At 44.4% G+C, this 17,325-nt stretch overlaps 1 protein-coding gene across 1 annotated transcript in view; it reads right to left on the bottom strand.

The window, feature by feature from the left end:
• The window catches only part of Qpct (glutaminyl-peptide cyclotransferase), a 32,174-nt gene extending 15,062 nt beyond the window's left edge, over nucleotides 1-17,112 (bottom strand). Inside the window, exons 1-2 of the mRNA XM_032908880.1 lie at nucleotides 16,781-17,112; nucleotides 5,548-5,694 (exon numbers count right to left, since the gene is read on the bottom strand). Of these exons, the coding sequence (XP_032764771.1) occupies nucleotides 5,548-5,694; nucleotides 16,781-16,903 (270 nt within the window). The 5' untranslated portion in view covers nucleotides 16,904-17,112. The remainder of the gene's footprint in view (nucleotides 1-5,547; nucleotides 5,695-16,780) is intronic.
• Between the last annotated feature and the right edge of the window lie 213 nt (nucleotides 17,113-17,325).

Below are 17,325 nucleotides of genomic sequence, written 5' to 3' on the forward strand. Positions count from 1 at the left end.
TGCCTCAAGGCCACTTTGGGCCTCCCGGGCAGCATGGTGACTGGCAGGAAGTAGGAAGTAAAGAAAGGACTACCATGCCAGAGACTGAAAGCGAGCTCACTGCTGTCTCATTCTGCTCTTTCCCTGTCCTTATTTTTCCTTGGACTTGTTTCTCTCACTCTATCTCTTCCTTTCCCTCTGGTGTTGTTTCCATCTTTGTAAGGTACCTTAATAAAAAACATTCCTAAACCTCCGACCACAAATGAGCCATTATAATCACTGACAGTTTGTCCCACAATTAACATCTAGACAGGAGAGACCTTGAGATAAATGAACAAATAACTCATAATAGCTGGAAACAAACAGGAGGGTTTCTTTTTCCCTCCCAAAGAAATACAGGATTTTCTATTCTGGCCAAGTCTTGTGTGGCCTGCAGCCTGCTGATGTAACATGACACACAGGCACAAAGAGCTTTGCACAGATTCCAGGAGGAAGCTTCCAAGAAGAGGGGAACTTAAACAGAGTGGGTGGAGGTTCTGTGGTACATCATCGATCTTGAAAAAGGCAAATAGACAAATTCCTTTGGTGTGAGTTGATAGACTTTCACCTAAACAGTGCTCTGCATCCTTCACCTTGCTTTTCAGCTGCTGCTCTGTAGACTCGCTTTTTCCATTCATCAAAAGAAACGCTTAGAGTCTTTTCACAACCTGCTCTCATATGTCCTTTACTTCGTTATGCCCCCACAAGTCCTATACTACATTTTGTTCACAGTAGTCTATCATAGGGAACTTGAATTGATGTGAGTTAATGTAATGAGGACATATAAAATCACGTGGTATAGAACGTTCATTGTTTCACTAGAGAAAGAGAGCACTGTGATCCAAGATGAGTTTTTCTGAAGAGGATAAAAATGAGTTATCCCTAGACTTTGTTTAACTCCAGCACATCTGGTGTCCAGATGACAAACCACTCCATAAAATGGCTTCTTAACACCGATAGTAGCCTGAGAGGTGCATTGGGATTTTAAAGGATCTGTTAAAGGTTATCTGTTAGCATTGTTCAGAAGCTTCACCCAGAACCTCATTCTTCAACTCAATTTCCCCACGCTTGGCCATGATCCTAACATCTATATGCATACCAACTTCCACAAAAAACAATCAGCAAGAGCCCCAAATAGCTGTCGCTGAAGTAACCTTTTTGTATGCAAAATAAATATTTTCATTTATCTTAGTAACTAGGATGAAATTAGGACACCAATGTCCAGTGGTGTTTTTAGCTTCCAGATTTATTTAGTCTCCAAATCTCCACCAGAAGTCTCTGAAGGAGGTTCCCCAAACCACTGCCTTTATCACAATATTTCTGAGGTCTAAACAGCAGTTCACACTTGACTCTGAGGGATCAAAGGCTGGGCCCTACAGAATGATGAGGGGTCGAGGTAGAAAGACTATCATTTGGCATACTGATTCTGGGTGAGGCCGTAGAGGAAGCTATTCTAGGTTAAGATTAATATATGGTCCTAGGTCTAATGGGATTAAATGTAAATTCTAATTTTGAGAACCTGAGGAACTGTGCTACCAGCAGCAGATCAGGATTGTTCTGAGGAAGTAGAGGAGTCTCCCTCCAGTACTTGCACTAAGTCTGCAAGTGTACTATTGTGAGAATTCCGACCCCGCCAGTGTGAACTCCCAGTTAACTCTCTTCTAGGCTATCCCCTGCACAAGGCTCTGGGGATCGAAGCAGAAGATACCCCACACAGAGTTCTCCATTGATGACTGTGCACCAGCAATAAACATGCCTACACACCTTTCCGTGAAATTCAGTTTTGACTTTAGTTTACTTTCTGTGTCTACACTGAAAATCACTGACATGCCCACAATTTAATGCCTTCGATTTATTTTTTATGAATAAGCTATATCTTTAAACTTAAATTTAAATTCAATAGTCAGTTTGGGCCTCGCTGATCAAAGGTCATAAATGCAAGTTTTAAGACACAACTCTCCGAAATATATTCCCTCCAAAAGAACTCATAGAGATGTGCATCTATCCTGTAACTATAAGAGTTAACCCACAAATCACTTTGTATCTAGTCCTCAGGGTTCGAAAGCTGAGAATCTTCTTAAATCAAAACTGTGTGTCTCTATGAACTACAGAGACCTGACCTACTTCCCAAGAGGCCTAAAGGGAACAATTTTTCTTATCATGGCTGCTTAAATTTGGCTCTGAATGAAAGGCTGTGACCCTACTCGATATAAGATTCTTAACAAGGTCCCCTCACAATAATTGTCTCTTTTTCAATTTCAAATGAAGAAGCTTTTTCTCTTCCACAACTTAAGAGACATCATAGATTACTGATAGCAATTTTCTTAGTGAAAGTAATAAGACTTAGGTAAAATTTCTTTTGTATTGTTTAATTGATTATTTGGAAATCTCACATTGTGTATCCAGATAACACTCACTTCCCTATCTTCCCATTCCCAACCCGCTCCTCAGTGGTCTCCCCATTAAAAAGAGGAAAAAACAAGTCCATTTTGTGTTACCCATATACTCCCTGGGAAATGGTCAAATTCCTAGTGGCCAGCACCCTAGAAGAGGATGAGTCTTTCTCTGCCTGTATCCCTCACCAGAAGCCATCAACTGAGGAGAGCCAAGGTGGCTGGGGAGGGGCAGGGCCAGCTCTTCCGTAAGGGGCAAGGTAAAGTAAAATTTCTAAAATGATCATCCTGTTATCATCTACTGCTATGTCAGTCAGGCCACATACAGGCAGTCCTGCCTACTGCCCAACACATTCTAAAAATGCTACCAATTCATTTGCTTCTACCCCTTCAAAACAGTGGTCAATGCTACTGTAGACTCGGGAACACTTAGATGGATATCTATCTTTCTTTCTTTAAACTTTTTATTTTTTTTATGCATGTGTCTGTGTGTAGTTATGTGCATGTGAGATCAAGGCTGTTGAGTTTCCCTGGAGTTGGAGTTACAAGCAGTTCTGAACCACTCAATGTGAGTGCTAGGAAGCATACTATGGTCCTCCGCAAGAGCAGTATACTCTCTTAACTGCTGAGCCATCTCTCCAGCCCCTGAATCTTTTAAATCATAACAATACCTATGCGTACTGTCTATGCTACATATCCATAGAAGACACAGTTTCAACAATGTTCACTATGTTTATGGCCTTCTAGGAATAAGGAACTTGGGCCTCCAGTATACATATGTGTATCTGCATGTACATAGCCTTCTGAGTCAACAGAGTTTAAAAATGGGAAAGGTTAGATCAAGTGAGTATCATAGACCCAGATTGTTTCCAGATGAAGAGCTGAGGACTTTGAGAAGCAAACATTCTGACACGTTCAAGAAAATTCTTAGGACACGAGGCCTTGAGAAAACGTGAGATAAATAATGTGTACCTCGCTCTCCAGTATGCTATGGGAAGACCCAGAGCTGAAGTTATTGGGTTCATTTATCATTGATCTAATTCCTCCCAAATCTCTAGTGATAGAAAAATCAAGCAGATCTGAGTTCAAGTTGCTAGCATACACATAGCTGCAGATAGCTAAGCCTCGGATCTTTTTAAATAGGTATATTGGGATAGGAATGTAGCATTGTTGTGGGAACTAAATGTGCTGTTCGAAAGTTAGCCATCATCCATCCAGGCATGGTAGCTCACAAATGCAATCCTACATCCTGAGAGAATCAGACAGAAAGACTACCTCAAATTTCAGGCCAGCCCGGGATACATGGTAAGTTCTAGGCCAGCCTGGATTATAAAGTGATACTGTGTATCAAAAAATATATATTAATGAAAAGAAAGAAAAGGAGTTAAGAAAGGACAGAAGTTGGCCATCATTATCTTCCTCCTTCTCTTTCTCTTCCTCCTCCCCCTCCTTCTTCTCCTGATCCCTTACCTCCTACTCCTCCTTCTCCTTCCCCTCCTCCTTCTCCTTCCCCTCCTCCTCCTCCTTCCCCTCCTCCTTTTCCTCCATTACCACTACCACCACCACCACCACCACCACCACCACCACCACCACCACCACTGCCATCATCATCACCATTCCTCAGTGTTTCTGAAGGCTAAAATAACCAAGTCTGTTAGGGTTTTGTTGGGGATTGGTTCTAATGATGACCGCCCCCTCCAAAAAATGGAGAATCTGCATGTCCAAATGCTGAAGGTCCTTGTCCCCAGTTGGTTTTTTTTTCCCAGTTGGTTTTTGATTGATCAGTAAAGAGCCAATGGTCGGGCAGGTAGACTGAGGAGGGACCTTTAGATTTGTGCAGGCTAGGGACTGAGAGAAAGGAAAGGGCAGAGATAGCCATTACAGAGAAGAAGAAAGACCAGACCCAAAGGCCTGCTGACATGTGAGACTCAGGGAACGTGGCCACACAGGCCATTTCCCTAATTGTGTTGGGGTAGCAGAGAAGAAATACAGATTTGAAAAGATGTTAATTCAGGAGTAGAAACATCCAGCCATTGAGCTAGTCAAGGTATATTAAAATTAACTGGTGTGGGGGGGCATATCTTTCATTCAGGAATCCAAGCTAACTCTTGGGTGGGTGCACGTGTGTGACCATCTATTCAAATGAAAAGAAGGGGGTTAAAAAAAGCCAATACATACATCTGTCAGGGGTACACTCGGGAGGCAGAAGCTACACAGAAGAAAAGGAAGAGCTAGGAGCCGGGTAGATAAAGCATGCTGGTCTCTAGACATAGTAGTCGTTGCCAAGGTTTTTGTCTAAGAAGTTGAGCAAGTAGAATGTTTAGTAAGAGGCATTGAGAGGCCAGTCCCATTCCTTCCCAAGCTGCTGTCCCCTCGATGAGATGAGTTCAGAAAAAGCAAACATTGAGAGGTAGGATTTCATGTGGTTCAGGCAGATTGACAAAGAGAAATTCAAGGTCTAGCCCCGCTTATGGCTTATTCTTCCCTCTACAGCACTGCCCTTCAAGCAGCAGTGGTAAAAATCAATGAGCCTAGAAATAAAGTGGAATTTACAATATCTAAGTAAATTATGGACAGTAACATGAACAGTTTTCCAAAAACATTTATTACAGCTAAATATATTGTTAAACATCCTTGTCTGAAAAAATACAGCATATGTTTTTACTGTGGGCAAAGTAAATGTTTGAGAAGCTCAACTGTAGACAGAATCTAACCATTGGCCTCAGCCAAGAAAAAAATTTCCCTCAAGAGGAAAAAGGCCGGCAACTCAATGACTCACTCTTGCCCTGGAACTGCTAAGCAAGCACGTGAAAAGCTGCTGAAGTCTGAATTTTAGAGTCCACAAAAATTGGTTAGTAAGCTAGGAATGTGTCCTTGAAGTGACCAAGAGCAGGGACCTTAGTGTCCTGAACTATTGTTGCTGTGGCCAAGACATTGATTTCACACATAGAGTGATTTTGAATAAATGTGTATCACTCAATTCAGAGTAGACACTCTCAGGTGTTGGCCTTTCTTGGTTACCTCTGATAGTGAGTAATGAGATAACGTCATACGTGACTCAGAACTTAAGCCGCCATCTTATCCCTCACGGGAAAGCAAAGTATTTAAAACCTTTTGGTGTGCATTGTGTTCTCACCTGACGAGCAGAATAGCTTCCGGGCGATCCAGGATATCGTTCTATCAGCAGTGGTCTCAAGTCGTTTTGCCACATCTCAGAAATGCTGGTGGCTTCTGCCACTTGCCGAAGAGATGACGAATTCAGATGTGCTGGTTGGTGGTAGTTCTGCGGTCAAATAAAAAGCACTTAGCTCTGATTGCATGTGTTTAAGGCTTAGCACTGTACGTTTGTGATTAGTAGCTTTAAAAAAAAACTCAAAATAAGGGAGTAAGGTTTATGTCGTAGGAGGTTAAGGATGCAATTGTAAAACTGTCCCCTTCAAACATCAAGATTTTGGCAGCATGTTTTAAAAACAAAATTGAAAGGCATGCTTTCGTGGTAAGACACACTTACAACTGGTGTGACTTCAGATGACCTTTCTGAATAATTGCATTGTAAAGCTGAGGTTTAAAAATAACAGTTATGGGCTGGTGAAATGGATCAGGGGATCAGCATTTGCCAACAAGCTCGGAGAGCTCAGTTCTATCTCTGGGACCCACATGGTGTAAGAAGGGTAATGATTCCAGCAAGTTATCCTCTGACCTCCCTACATACACCATGGTGTACACACACGTACACAAACACACACACGCGCGCGCGCACGCGCACACAATTTAAAAAATTAATAACAACTGTACAGAGTATCAACACTAAGGAGGCAGAGGCATGAAGATTACAAGTTCAATGCCAGCCTGGACTACACAGAGGAAACCTATATCAATGTATCAATGTAACAACAACAAAAAAGGAACAATCTTGAGACTATCATCTGGAGAAAATTTAATACTAAGAAAGCTGGAGACAGCAAAGAAATGCCCTGTTAGGAGGGCTGCTTTATAACAGGCAGTGAGGTACTTCAGAACTACAAGCAGGGAAGCTAGAGCAAGAGCTCCAGCTGCCATCTGCAGACTCAGTTCTCGTCATTTCTCACTTCCCAGGAAAAAAACCCAGTAAATAGAGTTGTTCTAGACCTGCCCTATCCAATACAGGAGGCTACGAGTCATTCGTGACTATTAAGACTTGAAAGGTAGCTAGAAAATTGAGGTGTACTTCAAGGCTTGGGGGGGTTGGAATTTTTATTTCTTGCTCTTGTTTTTGTTTTTGAGACAGTGTCTCACTGTCTGTTCTTGGCTGATCTGGAGTGCATTATGTAGACCAGGCTGGCCTGCAACCACCAAGCTCTGAGATTAAAGGCATGCGCTACCACACCTGGAAAATATTTCACTTTCTAAGACGTTTTTATAAAAAGAAGAAATTACATCATTCGTATATTTCTGGTTACGTGATGAAAAAATTTTTATTATGCTATAGGTGAAATATTTGTTAAAATTAGTTTCACTTTTAACCTCTCAATATAGTTACTAGACTATTTTAAATTATATCCCTTGGGGCTGAGGAGGACTGACTGCTCTTAAACAAGACACAGTTTTAATTCCCGGTGTCTATATGGCGGCTTACAACCATCTAAACCTTCAGCCTTGGGGAATCCAGTGCCCTCTTCTGGTTTCTGTAGGCATCAGGCACACATAATTTATAGGCACTCGCACACATACACATTGTGCTGACTGGTTTTATGTCAACTTGACACAAGCTGGAGTCATCTGAGAGGAGGAAACCCCAACTGAGAAAACCCTTCCTAAGATAGGGCTGGAGGCAAGCCTGTAGAACATTTTCGTAATCAGTGATTGATGGAGGACGGCCCAGCCCATTGTAGGAAGTGCCACCCTTTTGCCGGTGATACTGGCTTCTATAAGAAAGCAGGCTGAGCAAGCTACAAGGAGCAAACCAGTAAGCAGCACCCCTCCAAGGGATCAGCTCCTGCCATGTTTGAGTTCCTGCCCTGACTTCCCTCAGCGATGGACTATCACCTGAAAGTGTAAGCTGAAATAAACCCTCTCCTCCCTCCCCAAGCTGCTTTGGCCACGATGTTTCATCAGCCAACAGTAACCCTAAGCAGGACATACAAAATATAAAACAAAAAAAAAATGTTTTAAAAATAAAATGATATACATGCATTTCTTTATCTATCGCATTTTAAATCTCAGTGTGTGCACGCACTGTGTGACATCATGTTTCTATGGAGGTAAGAAGACAACTTCAGGTCTTGGTCCCCACCTTCCACCTTGTTTAGGACAGGGTCTCCCTGCTGTTTTGTCCACTGAGTGTGTACAGCAGGCTCATTGCCTACATGCTTCGGGGCTTTTGCTGTCCCATTCTCTCATCTCCCCATAGACATTAGTATTACAGAGCTCCTACACTACTCACCTCACTCTTGCATGGACTCTGAGGGTTCAGACTCGTGTCCTCATGCTTGTACAGCAAGCACTTTTACACAGTGAGCCTTCTTTCTAGCTTTCAATTGCTATCAGTGTGGACTTGGGTAATAATTCTCTCAACATGAGTTTGACAGTTGCAATACTGGCTAAATAGAAACTCTTGTAGAGCATCGACTTAATAATCTTATAATACTCTTTAGTACATTTATATATTAAAATAAAACTTTAAAAATTAAATAGACCTGGGGTTGGGGATTTAGCTCAGTGGTAGAGCGCTTGCCTAGGAAGCGCAAGGCCCTGGGTTCAGTTCCCAGCCCCGAAAAAAAAGAACCAAAAAAAAAAAAATTAAATAGACCTAATGTTCAAATGTATATCGTATGTCTTTACACAGGCTGAACTTTTCTCGTGACACCCAAAATGACGAATCAGACATTCATTACAAGTTTATCAGACACTCCAAGGGGATGTGGCACTCCTCCTCAAAGGAAAATGAATGGTTGATCAAACAAGTTCTTCCCTAATGGGAATGAGGAAACTGACACACAGGGACATTGAGTTCTTCGGAATGCAAAACAGAAACTGCCCATCCTACAGTTGCTTCCAGGATTAGTGTTAGCTGGATATGTGAAAATAATCAGGCAGGTAATTCTCTCCATATGAACCACCCACGCAGCTAATGAGACACTGTAGAAATGGAGACCACTGCTCTGCCTCGTTGCTTCTCTCCCTCTGCACTTTGGGGTGTAACTCTCCAGTGTTTACCATGCAAAGAGCACAGGCTGTTGGACCAGCTATAGCCTCTCAACTCAGCACCCACCACTAGCTGTGACTGTGGCTGTGTTGCTTAACCAACCCCATCCAGGCTCCGTTTCCTTGTCTGAAGAAATGGAGGTGATAATACCCACACCCAAAGGGACTTAGGACTAAATGAGCCTAAGTGCATGCAGATTGCCTGGTAAATATCCAAGGCGCTAGTTTTCTTCATTGTACGGTAAAGCAGTGCAGAATGTGAGACCTGGATAAGTCACTTAGTAATCTAGTCCAACCCCCTGATATCCACCAATGGAAACTGAGGTCTGTAAAGCCACGTGTAGACAGCTAAAGGTAAATCCATAAAAACAATGCGGCGGGAGGATTTCCAACCCAGTGCTCACTCTTCTGCCTCATCTCCACACTTTGCCTTTACTCTTGAATACTAATACTGTCCCCAAATATATTAAGGCCTTGGTTTTTCTTATTGGGAATAATACATTTTTAAAGCATATTTCTAGGGGACAGGGAGATGACTCAATGGGTACAGGCACCTGCTGCCCAGTCTTAGGAACCTATGTTCAATTCTCCGAACCCACATGGCGGAAGGAGAAAGCCATCTCCTGCAAGTCGTCCTCTGACCCCCACATAGGTGCAATGCTGCGCATGCGCACACACACACACACACACACACACACACACACACACACACACACACGCACGCACACAAGTTAAGAAGTGTATTTCTTTCATATGTCATTCACTGGAAGGAAAAGATTCGACTAGAAACTTTATAGACTTATAAACTCATAAGATGACTTGAGAGAGGAAACCAAACTGGGGGACAAAGGGGACTCTGCGTGTGTCTGGGAGGAATGCTTGCAGAGCACAGCATAATGCTTGAAGTGCATTGCGCACGTGTATGGAAATGGCCTTAGGTAGCTCTGTACAATAGATAAATGTATTTCTTAAACAAACTTGTTATTGAAGGCTTTAGACTCCTTAGTACCTCCGGTGTCTAAATCCTCAGGCTAGATATTAAACAGCATAGGAAGAAAGCTGAATCTAAAGGACAAAAGAAAAGTGTGAAACGGGAACCAAAGAAAATGGCGGCAGAAAGGGAGGTCTGCATGGTTGGTCCTTCCCAACAAATAGCCGTCTCTCCCACTGCCTGCAAGCCCCGGAATGTGCTGCAGGCTCCCATTCATCTTGCTTTGGTCACCCTAGCAACCAGGCACTTCGAGTTCTACTCCTTAGGGTCTTCGCATCCCAGCAATGCAGTCTGCCCTTCAAACTGTTTCCCTCCCGCTTCACCTTCAGAACTCCTGTCTTCTCCATGCTCCAGCCTGAAGGCCATCCTCAGGCGCCGTGTTTAATATCTGGATTCCACATAAGTCGTGAGCCCTGGGAGAGCTACTCTTTCCCATTTACCTGTCTCTCTCCAGAGTCACAACGGTGTGTTTCACATTGAGTGCCTGGTAACTATGGGGTAATTTCAAGTAATGGACAGATAAGGCATTTTTCTTGGCGATAAACGTGTTTATATAGTACAGAAGTAAAAGTCACGTCTCCGTCGGCATAAATGCTAAACTAGGTGAATGCGTAGGCGGGTATAAAAGACAGAAGTGACATGTGGCTGCCTGGTACAAGGGGACAAGACATGTCCTGGTTCCAGGTAGCTACCAGTTGCAAGAGAACAAGATGTCCTAGTTCCGTGCTTGCGAACTTTGCCCGTTTTAAATTTCTGCACAATGCTTCTGACAATTCACAGCTCATCAGCCCAGAACAGTAATGGTGACAAATACAAACTGTCGTGTCAAAATCTGTTTCAGGGGTCAGCAATATGTCTCGGTGGTTAAAGGTGTTTGCTGTGGAGCTTGACGACTTGAGTCCAATACCCAGAATCTATATTGTAGGAGAAAACCGACCCCACCAAGATGTCCTTTGTCATCCCTCCCGCCACACACACCTCATAAATAAATGAACCAATATCCTTATTTACACAGCTACTTTATCAATGGCTCCTTTTCTAGTCATTGCTCACTGCCCAAACCCCAGAGCCAACCTAGTCCCTGTGGGTAGAGTCCTTTACTTCATGCCCACAGTGAAAGGAAATCAAAGTCATGTTTAAATGCGTGCTCTGCAGAAGCTTGAAAAAAAATCTCAAAAGACTTAAGAAAAGCAAGAATGAAGTAAATAACCCTTTATGGTCTCTGTGTTTGCTCCTTTCCACGTCGCTGTTGCCATACAGTCACAATTTAAGGAAGGAAGGGTACAATTTGCTCAGTTTGAATGCTCTGGATACAAAGTAAATGTTCCCCGGGCTCCCGAGACAGCTGCTCACAGCACAGCCCAGAAGCAGGAGATGAATGCTGCTGCTTCGCTTCTTTTTGCCTTTTAGTCATCCTGTCTGGGATTCTAGCCTATGGGCTGGAGCCACCCACCTGGAGGATGTGTCTTCCCACCTTTTCAACCCAACCTAGAAATTCTCCCCCAGGGCATGCACAGAGGTTTGTCTCCTAGGTTCTAGAGTCTTGTCAAATTGGCGTACAGGATTTAAATATCACAGTTGCCAACTGCAAATGGTACTGTGTTATGAAAGCTGCCTGTGAGGATGACTTTTTTTTAAAAATTCTCAGTAGCTGATAGCAAGTGCAAGGGACAGACCCACGGACGCTCCTGAATAAGCACTTTTAAGTTCTCCTCCACTCTTCAACCTCCTGGGCTATACAACAAAAATGGTCAATTTCAATAAAGCGCACTTCCCCCATCTTTCTGGACCAGATGAATCTGAAAAATCACAAAAAATGACAAACTTCCTAGTTGGTGAAGAGCAATGAAAGCAAAGCGACTAGAATCAGTTGTGCAAACCTTCCCGATTCACAAATAAGTGCTTGCAGAAAAACATACAGCCTGCACAGGCCAAACAGCATATAGTCAACAAAAGCAGTGTTTCTCAATCCCCTCTGGAGGTTCAACCAACCTTTTTATAGGGATCACCTAAGTCCAACTACAAACAGATATTTACATTACAATTCATAATACTAGGAAAATTGCAGTTATGAAGTAGTGACAAAAATAATTTTATATGATTGGGAGTCACCACCACGAGGAAATGTTATCAAGGGGTCACAGTATTAGGAAGGCTGAGAACCACTGAACTAAAGGACTCTTACATTCAGAACTCACTAAGAACAAAAACCTGTTTCAAAACAAGAATGAGAAAGACAAAAGTGGGAAAGATAGGCTCAGAGGATGGGCGCTGGACCCAACACAATACTGAACCTGGACATGGGGGTGCATACCTGTGGTTCCCAGCACAAGAGCCAGAGACAGGAGACTCACTCCAAGTCTGGAATCAGTCTGACCTACACAGTGAGTTCCAGTCCTACAACAGGACAGCACAGTGATACTCTGGCCCCAAACAAACAAAACAGAACAGCATAAAGCCCAAGGGCAAGTGAAAATCCCAGGCTTACTCTAGGTACGTTTCAATTGAAAGGTACTTCAGCCTTTTCTGTTGGTGCCAACATTCTCAGAGGAGAGAGGCTCTGTTACACCCAGGGCCTTGTCTTTTCATCCAGGCAAGAAAGGACAATGAAGTCTGCTCTAGGTGACAAGCATCAGCTAAAAAACAAACCCATGAATCAGATATCCCAAAGCATCTCCCGTCTAATCACCTGGCCCCAGGCATTTCATTACATAATTCGGAAAGGCCAAAAAAATGGGTGTAAGGGAGACCATGGCAGAGACACAGCAAATTCACACTTCTTTTATGAACATTCCAGACGGTCCTCAGATTAAACTTTTGCTACCTGCAAGTTCCACTCAGCCAGCCTTTACTGAATGTGTGTGTGAACCATGGACAGCGTAGACACAGCAGGGAAAGGAGCAGGGAACTGACCGAGATTCTGCCTTTTTGTCCAGTGCAAATAGGTTTCCTTCTTAAAATCAGAGCTGAGAAGGAAACACAACAATTGAGGGACCAGCCCCAACTCCTCATTGAGTAGTTATGTCAGAGAAACATGTCCTAATGCGTAAAACGGGTGTCATGTTCCTAAACCACAAGATAGTAGAAACTCCGAGATGAAGCTGGTTTTCTCCCCGCACTAGAGGTCTTCATGGACCTCTCTGTCCCTGCATTGGACTCTCCAGTTTCCACTCACAGGTAGAAGAGTGGCTAAGTAAAGGTAGTGAGGGGGAAATCTTCTAGGTGTTTAGAGAAGCAAGTGCTTCAAAAGCAGAGAAACAGGAGGTGTGGCAGATAACCATTTACAGCTTGTGAGGGCTTCCTCTGGGCCCTTCCAAGTTTTTGCCTCTCCGCCTCTAACATGACCTGAGTTTTCCTCCTTTAGCATTGTCACTGTAAAGGGAAATTCTTCCAGTCAAAATACATCATGTCTCAGTTTTATTGGTACAGATTTGCAAGCAACCTCGACATTCAAGACAAAGAAATAAGTTATCAATTGATGATGGTTTTGCAGTCACCAGGTTATGCTTTCAGGGAGTGTTATCAGCTTACAGTAAGATTCATGACACACTATTAATCACATGGAACTGTATGCACAATACTGACTGCAAAAAATTAACATGCATGGAGCCTTTAATGTAAGCCAGACACTATGTTGTTTTACATACTCATTCAATCCCTATAACAAGCTGAAATGTCTGTAAATCTCTCGCTCTCTTTCTCTGTCTCTGTCTCTCTTTCTCTGTCTCTCTCTCTCTGTCTCTGTCTGTCTCTGTCTCCATCTCTCTGTCTGTCTCTGCCTCTCTCTCTCTGTCTGTCTCTCTGTCTCTCTCTCTGTCTGTCTCTTTTTCTCTCTGTCTCTCTGTCTCTCTCTGTCTCTACCTCTCTGTCTGTCTCTGTCTCTCTGTCTCTCTCTCTGTCTCTATCTCTCTGTCTCTCTGTCTCTCTCTGCCTCTCTCTGTCTCTCTCTCTGTCTCTCTGTCTCTATCTCTCTCTGTCTCTGTCTCTCTCTGTCTCTCTCTCTGTCTCTCTCTGTCTCTATCTCTCTCTGTCTCTGTCTCTTCCTCTCTCTGTCTGTCTCTATCTCTATGTCTCTGTCTCTCTCTGTCTGTCTCTCTCTCTCTCTCTTTCTCTCTCTCTCTCTCTCTGTCTCTCTCTCTCTCTCTGTGTGTGTGTGTGTGTGTGTATGTGTACATACATTGAGGGGGGCAATGAACACCCAAAGATTAAAAGGAATTAATTATCTGAAGAATGAGATTGTGGGTGATGCTTGTTTTCTTTTAAGAATACACTGATTTGTGTTTTTGTGTAACATGTACTCATATGTAACATGTGTAACATGAGTACATGTTACATTCACAACCAGAACATGTCAAGTGAGGCTGCACCATTTAGTTCACTGGAGCCAACATTCCTTCTAAAACGTAGGGAGCATTTCCATAGCCGGCGGTTCTCTAAAGGAGAACTAATTTAATAAGATTTAAAACAAACAAACAAACAAACCACTAAACCAAAAGAATGGGTCTGTAGCAAAGAGCCAGGACTGGGGATGAGGGAGAGTGGGATTCGGGACCAGTCATTCTAGGTCCAGATCACCCTTCAGCATAAAGATAACCTGAAAGCTGGAGGAGAGAGGTCAAGGAACTGGGAATCTAGGAATTTGGGGGAAAAAGATGCCCAAACACATGAATCCCCCACACAGATTCACACACACACACACACACACACACACACACACACACACACACACACACACACACTCTCTCTCTCTCTCTCTCTCTCTCTCTCTCTCTCTCTCTCTCTCTCTCTCTCTCTCCTGGGCTATCTAGACACTGTTCCTCTGCCAGCCAATATTTATCTACCTTAAAAAAGAGAGAGTAAAGCAGAACTGGGAAGATCAGGGTTCCTGATTTCCAGTCTGTAACAGAGATAAACACACTCTTCTCCACTACCGTGAGATTCACGTGATTCATATTATCTATCTGGCAACTTCATGTCAATATCCTTCCATATACACACACGTGGGCCCAGTCAGGACTGTGGTCATTTGTTTCTGTGGAAGGTTTCTAGGCTTCAAATCGTGGTTCTAAAGACAGCCATAAAGCAGGGTTGATGTGCTTTCCTCATCGGATGCTCCAAGGGACACGCCTCTGTTTCCAAACACAGGTAATGGATTTCAAAACCAACGCTTTCATTATCATACTTCTGTTGGCACACCAGTGCACCAAGAGCATGCCTTGTCTGATTAAACAGTCAAACGTCATAAAAGGCAGGAAGGTGTGCATTTAAGTGTAGGCTGATTCATCTCCCAGGCTGTAAAGTGTAGCTGGCCTCCCAGAAGACTTTATGGAGACTTTTAGAACGAGGAGGAAAGGAGGAGCTATTAACTGAGAAACGGTCATGGCTGACTGTCATTTGCTCCTGCCACTTGAGAGCATTTTGCTTTCCCAGTGAAACAGTTGTTAGAAGCGTCTTAAGATAAAGAAAACAAGAAATTCATATTTCAAAAGACAGTTCTCGAAAGTTAAATCTGAATTAGTTTAAAACATTTTAAGAGCACTGCAAGAACACGGCCCATGGAATCAACTGACCAGAACTCAAGTGGGCTTAGAGATCAGGGAGCCTGTCTGACCTAGGACCTCTGCTTAGAGATCAGGGAGCCTGTCTGACCTAGGACCTCTGCGTATAGGATATGGTTGTGATGCTTGGTGTTCTTGTGGGATTCCTAACAGTGAGGGCAGGAGCTATCTCTGACTCTCTTGCCTGCCTATGGGACACTTTTTCTTCTACTGGGTTGCCTCATTCTGCCTTGATGTGGGACTGTGTGTCTGGTCCTAATGTAGGTTTTTATGTCCTGTCCGTTAATGTCCCTAGGAGACCTGCTCTTTTCTGAGGAGAGGTGGACGAGGGGGTGAACCAAGAGTAAAGGGGGTGGCAGAGGGAGAGGAAATTGCCATAGAGATTAAAATATGAGATGAGAATAAATCAAAAGGAAATTTCTTTAAAAAAAAAATAATCACAGAATGTTCTCCCACCTAGAAATACCTCTGCCTCTTACGTATGCCCACAGACCCTGCGTGTACTCATTTGAAAGTGTCTTAAAAGATAAATTTGGTGGTGCCACATTCTGGTTTTAAAGTCCTTTCTCGGTGCTTGAACTCCCAGGTACCCCAAAGCCTTTCAGGAGAGGGTTTGCTCAACTTCTTGAGAAGAACTTCCTAGCCTCTGAGGAAGTGGTTTTTCTCATCCTGGAGAGACTGAAGTTGTGTGGTGTCGACTCCCCACACCCACTCCAGACTCCCCTTGTAAATGGGGATCTGTCGTGAGTCCTGAAGAGAATCTGGCTGAGCCTGCGCTCACCTGAAGTGGGCCATTCATACACAACTGCGTGAGACTAACTAGGAATGAGCATTTTGGACGTGCGGAAATGCAAAAAGCATTTAAAATACTCCTTTAGCAATGCTGTCGGAAGTTTATATCCCGAGACCGATGCTTTTCTTAAGTTTCTTTAAAGACATGCCATTTTATTCCAAAACCATCATCAGTTGCACAGCTCGTAGCAATTTCGTGATTTCAAAACTGTTGCACAAGAAAAGGGAGTAGTTGTGAATCTACTTCTTCTCACAAAAGCGACTTGGCAAATCATTTTTATTCTGAATTCCTTAAATGAGATTTCCACAACTGAATTCATTTATCTGAAAACAGTGTGTGTCTCTTTTAAATATTTAACAATACGCTGGCCCTGAGTCCACAAGGAAACTCAATTCCCCATGGAGCATCTTTGAATGCAATTGCTGGGGATCCGCGGGGACACACACCCCTAGACGCTCAGTCTAGGCACCCAGGAGCTAACGCGTGTCGCGCGTGCCTCGCGGGTCGCGATTGGGCAGTGGCGCCCCCATGTCCCTGTTCTTCCACGGCCAGTGAGACATACTTCCTGCGCCTAGCAGCACCCCCATCAGAGCGCAGCCAAAGGGAGGCGGGTGACATCACCCAGCCCCCAGGCTACTCCAGCGCAGCCCCTAGACCAGCCCTGGCGCCCAGACTTGGGAGAGAGAGCTCTGGCTTCCCAGGAGCTGAGTGAGGACTTGGCGCCTGGGCAAGGGGACAGCATCCCTAACCCACCTCCCGCTAGTGCAGGGGAAGGTGGCCGAGTCCCAGGTTCTGGCACCCTCCAAAAGCCACTCAGGTACAGAACGCAGCAGCAGCCCCTCACCTTCTCCTGCGTCCAGGCAACAGCGGAGACCGGACTCAGAATCCCGGCTGTCAGCGACAGGATGGTCGCCAGCAGCAGCAGGTGGCGGGTGCCCACGACGCGCCTGTCTTCGCCGCCTGCCATCTCTGCAAGAGTGTGTGGGCGCGGATTCCCGGGGCCGCCGGCGGTCACGAGCCCGGGAACGCGCGCCGGTCGCCCTGCCTTCCCTCTTCTCCACCCCTGGGTTGACTGTCTGCCTCCCAGTCGCCTCCTGTGGCCTCCCGCTGCGCTGCGCTACCGCAAACCAGCACTGCTCCTCTCCCAGAAGCCTGCAAGCCAGGGGACTGGGCTTCCCTTGGTGACACGAGCTTTAAAATCCAAGGAACAAAGAAAGCTACTTTCTTATTTTAGAAAGTATGGGAGGGAGGGAGGGAAGGGGGAGGGAGGGAGGGAGGGAAAGAGGGAGGGAGGGAGGGAGGAAGGAAGGAAGGACAAGGAAAAGCCTTTGTGTAGTCCCCCACGCCATAGATGCGGAAAGGTTTAACAGGCCCTGAGGGCTGTAAGTA

This window comes from Rattus rattus, chromosome 7 (genome assembly GCF_011064425.1).
Source record: "Rattus rattus isolate New Zealand chromosome 7, Rrattus_CSIRO_v1, whole genome shotgun sequence".
In the NCBI taxonomy this organism is placed as follows: domain Eukaryota; kingdom Metazoa; phylum Chordata; class Mammalia; order Rodentia; family Muridae; genus Rattus; species Rattus rattus.